At 49.5% G+C, this 6,472-nt stretch overlaps 1 protein-coding gene across 1 annotated transcript in view; it reads left to right on the top strand.

Annotated features, from left to right (window-relative positions):
• The window catches only part of LOC142906267 (enteropeptidase-like), a 38,278-nt gene extending 32,240 nt beyond the window's left edge, over nucleotides 1-6,038 (top strand). The window contains exons 12-13 of the mRNA XM_076053740.1: nucleotides 595-740; nucleotides 1,715-6,038. Of these exons, the coding sequence (XP_075909855.1) occupies nucleotides 595-740; nucleotides 1,715-1,876 (308 nt within the window). The 3' untranslated portion in view covers nucleotides 1,877-6,038. The remainder of the gene's footprint in view (nucleotides 1-594; nucleotides 741-1,714) is intronic.
• Nucleotides 6,039-6,472: the final 434 nt, after the last annotated feature.

Here is a 6,472-nt window from a genome sequence, read left to right as displayed (position 1 = left end):
TTCGGGGCTTCTGGATAAAAACCTGTCGGCCAGGTGACCTTCCCTCCCGGCTCTACGTGGGGTGTGCGTGCATTCATGTGGGGGGGGGGGGGGGGCGGCGAGGGGCGCGCCGCGTCGGTGCCATCACTCTCCGGTGTTGGCGTCACGGCGATGGGCACGGCCCCGGCAGAGCGGCTCCGCTGCGGCGGCCCCACAACTGTGTAGTGGGGAAAACGCGGACGTCTGAGAGAGCACCGGCCTCGGGAGAGTGGCGGGAAATCCGAGGCACCGGCGGCGGCGTCACGGCGGTGGGCACGGCCCCGATGGAGCGGCTCCGCTGCGGCGGCACCACATATTCACAAGTTAATCAATGTACGTGAGCATGCACACATCACGCTCGCACGTCGATCGTTTACTCGCAGGGATGCGGTCTTGGACTCCCGCAGCTTGAGCAACCCTCTCCGGTGGAATCTGTTGAGACGGGATCGAGCGTTCCTCCTCCACGTGGAATCAATCCGCCCCCCACCAACCCCCCCCCCACCAACCCCCCCCCCACCAACCCCCCCCCCCACCAACCCCCCCACCAACCCCCCCATTGCCTGCGTCCGCTGCCAGGCTCCCCCGCGGCCGTGCTGCAGGAGGCTGTCGTTCCGCTCCTCTCTAACGAGCACTGCCGGCCGCTGCTGCAAGACCGCTACGAAATCTCCGCCGACATGGTGTGTGCCGGCTACGAGGAGGAGGGCGGTGTCGACCACTGCCACGTGAGCCTCCCTCCCTCGCTCGCTCGCTCCCTCCACTCCCTCCCCCCCTCTCCCCCCCCTCCCTCCCCCCCTCCCATGCACGCGCGTGGTCAACTGACCCCGCGGCGTCACAACCACGGGGTTAGGCTGTTATGTGACCATCTGATGGAATCCGTGTTGCACGTATGCGTGTTGAACTGCGTGTATTAAACATCAGCATTGGAGGAGACAAAGGCGGCCGGGGCGTGGTGTTCGTGTGCCGTGCCGGTTTTAATCGCTGCAACTCGCTAACGGCACTTTGCCCCAACAGTCTGTTAGTGGTTATATGGGGGGGGGGGGGGTCTATGTGTATTTGTGTGGGGCTGTTATACTTCCACAGAGGGTGTTACTTATTTGATTGGCCTCAGCAGGTAGTGATGATGTATGTACGTTGAACTTCTTTTGCACCATACGTCGCCAACTGCGCTAAATCGGAGGTGCAGGTGAAGGCCAACAAACTTTGTCACTGTGTGACTCGATTGGTCCACGCGTGAGTCTCAAGACACGAAAAGCAGTCCTAGAGAAATTTATTTTCAATCGAGATGATTTAAAAAGGGCCTAACTCTCCATTGCCTGATGCGGCCGAAGAAATGCGGTTGTCCCTGCGGTGTGAGCGTGCGTGCGTGTCGATGCGTGTGGGGAGCGGCGGTGCAGCGGTTAGCGCGCTGCGCTGTGAACCCAGCGGCACGAGTTCGATTCCCGCTCGCGGCTAACACCGGTGACGTTTATCTGAACCGGTCGTTGGCCTCCCCTAGGTCGACTCTGCCTTAACATGAGTACCCGGTGCGGTGCATAAACGTCGCCACTGGGGAGACAAAGACGACCGAGCGTGGCGTTGACCACCCACCCCCCCCCCCCCCCGTGCCAGCCTTCTTAGGCGCTGCTCACTAACAGCACTCGCCGCAACAGTCTGCTAAGGCTACACGGGGGATCTTTGTCTTTGTGGGGGGCTGCAGGGTGACTCTGGGGGGCCCCTGTCGTGCGAGCGGGACGGGCGCTGGTTCCTGGAGGGCGTCGTCTCGTTCGGAGTCGGCTGCGGGAATCCCCGACGCCCGGGGGTCTACGCCCGCATCTCCACGCACGCCGCCTGGCTCTCGGACTTCCTCCACTACCACTGACTCGCTCACACATCATGCACTGACTCACACATCATACACTCACTCATCATACACTGACTCACACATCACACACTCACTCACACATCATACACTGACTCACTCACACATCATACACTGACTCACACATCATACACTCACACATTACACTGACTCACACATCACACACTCACTCATCATACACTGACTCACGCATACACTCACACATCATTCACTGACTCACACATCATACACTCACTCATCATACACTGACTCACACATCATACACTCACTCATCATACACTGACTCACACATCACACACTCACTCATCATACACTGACTCACACATACACTCACACATCATTCACTGACTCACACATCATACACTCACTCATCATACACTGACTCACACATCATACACTCACTCATCATACACTGACTCACACATCACACACTCACTCATCATACACTGACTCACACATACACTCACACATCATTCACTGACTCACACATCATACACTCACTCATCATACACTGACTCACTCACTCATAATACACTGACTCACTCACACATCATACATTGACTCACTCATTCATCATACACTGACTCACTCACACATCATACACTGACTCACTCACACATCATACACTGACTCACTCACTCATAATACACTGACTCAAACATCATACACTCACTCGTCATACACTGACTCACTCACTCATAATACACTGACTCACTCACACATCATACACTGACTCACTCACTCACACACTATACACTGACTGACTCACACACCATACACTGACTCACTCACACATCATACACTGACTCACACATCATACACTCACTCATCATACACTGACTCACACATCATACACTCACTTATCATACACTGACTCACTCACACATCATACATTGACTCACTCATTCATCATACACTGACTCACTCACTCATCATACACTCACTCATCATACACTGACTCGCTCACACATCATACACGGACTCACACATCATACACTCACTCATCATACACTGACTCACACATCATACACTCACTCATCATACACTGACTCACTCATTCATAATACACTGACTCACACATCATACACTCACTCATCATACACTGACTCACTCACACATCAAAAACTCACTTATCATACACTGACTCACTCACACCCCATCCACTCCCACCGACTCACTCACACATCATAAACCGACTCACTCACACCGCACGTCTGCTGTGTTGCTCCTCTACCCCTGCACGATGCTCGACCACGTGGAGTTGAGTCTAGGTGCTCTGTGCTTCGCATCCTTTCCTTGTTGTTGTTGTATATAATGCGCGTGACCCCCGCCTGCCCCTTGAAGCACTGCACTGACTACATTGTTAAAGTAGGCGTTCATTACACGATGTAACATAATTTTTGTTCCTGGGTCGTGAGTGTTCTTTCCTAATTGCTTATGCCTCAAAAGTACATAAAATGGCTATTATTCGGGACAGACTTTGCTTTTGTGACCAGGACAGTGATATTTTGAAATTTACCTATTTTCCATGAGAAAACGGGTGGATATGTGTCTTTTCGTTCACATAAAGTCAGCAAAAAAACAACATATGAATAAAAATTGGCGTTTTTATACTAAAGTAATACAAATATGACAACAAAAGATTTATAGGTGAGTAGTTTTTCGAGATTTTTGATTATGCTGTAAATCACTTTCACGAATCAACCCCCAAATGTAGTCTCCCATCGTGTTCTCGTTATACTGTCCTTGGTAGCGGCGTTCAACGTCCAGTATCCTGGTGGAAGCGCTCGCCTTGCTCCTCCGAGTACGCTCCCATGTTCTCCTTGAATTTATCAAGATGAGCATCAAGGGAATTGACTTTGAGGGACATCCTACAGCCCATTGTGCCGTAGTTCATCACCAGAGTCTCAACCAGCTCCACATAGTTTTCGACCTTGCGATTGCCCAGGAAGCCACGAACCACTTCAACAAAGCTGTTCCAAGCCGCTTTCTCCTTACTAGTGAGCTTCTTGGAGAATTCATTGCACTCCATGATCTTCTTCATCTGTGGTCCAATGACGACACCAGCTTTGACCTTTGCCTCAGACAGCTTAGGGAAGAAGTCTTGAAGGTACTTAAAGGCTGTCAACTCCTTATCTACAGCTCTGACAAATTATTTCAAAAGGCCCAATTTGATGTGCAGTGGTGGCATCAGCACCTTCCGGGGGTTCACCAGTGGCTCCCACTTGACGTTGTTCCTCCCCACAGAGAACTCGGTCCACTGTGGCCAGTCCCGCCTGTGGTAATGTGCCTTGGTGCTGTCCCAAAGGCAAAGACAGCAGGGAAACTTGGTAAAACCGCCTTGGAGACCCATCAGGAATTCCACCATGTATAAGTCTCCGATGACCTCCCAGCCGTACTCATCATACTTCAAGGCATCCAGCAAGGTCTTGATACTGTTGTAATCCTTTTTGAGGTGCACCAAGTGAGCCAGGGGAAGAGACGGGCACTTGTTACCATTATTGAGCAGCACGGCTTTGAGGCTCCTGGATGAGCTGTCAATGAAAAGGCGCCACTCAATCTGGTTACAGGCGATTCCGATTGCCTTGAACAGACTGGTCACATTGTGGCAGAAACAGAGCCCATCTTGACGGGTGAAGCTGCAAAATTGTTGGTGACGCCTCCTCTGAACTGCGACTTGCACACTTTCATCCAACAAGTTCCACTGCTTGAGCCTAGACGTCAAAAGCTAGGCATTGGAATTGGTGAGACCAAGATCTCGAGTCAAGTCGTTGAGGTATATTTGGTTGGGGTAATATGGGTTTCTTTCCTCAGCTCCACCTCTGAAATTGTCATCTGAATCTACGTCTTCCTCGCTCTCTGACTTGCCGCTCTCTTCTAAAGACGGCTGCTCTCTCTCCGGAGGAGTGGGTATGGGGAGCTTATGGCAGTGTGGCACCGGGGCAATGGATGAAGGAAGGTCCGGATACGTGATAGCAGATGCATTCTTGCCAGTCCGGCGTTTGGAAGGGTCCACCATGCCAAAGTAGCAGCTGCTTGAGTGATCAGTGGGTTTCCGCAGATTCTTGGGATAGCGAACTTCATGGATGTATTTTCCCCTCTGTACCATCCTACAAAAATACATTTATTTCACCCATGACTAATGTGTAAGAGATTCTTGCAACATTTTTCATATATGATGTATTTTTTCAATAACATTTTAAATTTTTAAATATTTTGAAATTTAAAACTTTTACAATTGAACAACATCAAATTCCGAGCAAAAATTGTCCATCTTACCTTTCTGAGTTTTTTTGCATTGCTCACAGGTGAAATGAAGTGCGCAGGGTTTGTCTTGATCCCAGAGAAGCATGGCGAAATATGCTTTGTAGGCCTCACACATCTTAGCAGATACTTTCACAGAGAACTTTTTCGCTCTTGTCTTGGCCGCAGACGTAGCAAAATGCTTCTGCCGAATGCTTGCAGACTCTTGATGCCATCTCAGAAAAATGCAGATATGTATCCACTTAGGCAGCTGGAACTAAACAGAACTGGTAGCCTTAAGGCCCTCTGATTTATACTACTATTTATATTACTGGAACGTTATAGAATGTTCGAGAAGTTAATGCAATATTACTCAGCACTGAATCTATCTGGAATGTTCTGTAAAATAGGTAAATTTCAAAATATCACTATCCTGGTCACAAAAGCAAAGTTTGTGGGGAATAACAGCCATTTTCTATACTTTTGAGGCATAAGCAATTAGGAAATCGCACTTACTACCCGGGAACAAAAAAAAATAACATTTTGTTACAAAGTGTTATTATTCAAGTAGCCTCTCGCAGTGCTGGATTAAGCTATTGCGGGGCCTGTAGCATCTTTTATCTCTTCTTTTCTTTATATATAAAAGTCTCTGCGTGCGCTTGCGAGGGATTTGGCTCTCGAACGGTGGGGTTCACGTAGAAAAAAAAATTGCCAGGCAGCACGCCCTAAGCCCCGTGGTGTTTAACACATTTGTGGCATTTTTTAAAAAATATTTACTTATTGCGCTACATCGACCGTACCAACTGACGGCAATTGCCTGGGGGGGACGGACCCTGCCAAGTGATGCGCGTTCGGTCGAGCTCACGGGGGACATTTTATTTTACGGGTTTAACATGCAATAAATATACAAATAACGCTGCCGATTTTTCTTCACAGTCTGATGTCCTCTTTGCCCCCCTCCCCCAACACGATGCGTCCAGTTTATACTACAGAGTCCGTAGATAATTCTATTATACTGCTTGCATAGCATTATTGTTGCACGGGCGGGGGGAGGCTGGGGGGCGGGGGGTCGTGCCACCTCTGCCGGCTCGCCAATGTAGGCCAGGACGGGGGCTGTGCACGAGACTAGGCCTCACCACGCCTATGGTAAGTACACATTTCCATGCTTCTTACGCTACAATCACGTACGTACAAAAGTGTTGTTTTATTAATCACCTTGGAAATATTCCATTACTTTTGTTTGAGTGCTCACAACATTTATTTTTCCTTTAACTTGCCCATTACCTTCAGCTTCTTTATTCTGTGAACTCGCGTTTAAATACACCTCTTTATGCAAATACCACCTTACTATTA

Source organism: Petromyzon marinus, chromosome 62 (genome assembly GCF_048934315.1).
Source record: "Petromyzon marinus isolate PM22_M1 ecotype Great Lakes invasive population chromosome 62, UKy_Petmar_22M1.pri1.0, whole genome shotgun sequence".
Classification (NCBI taxonomy): domain Eukaryota; kingdom Metazoa; phylum Chordata; class Hyperoartia; order Petromyzontiformes; family Petromyzontidae; genus Petromyzon; species Petromyzon marinus.
Note: the sequence above shows the minus strand (reverse complement) of the source record. Positions and strands in the feature narration are given on the sequence as shown.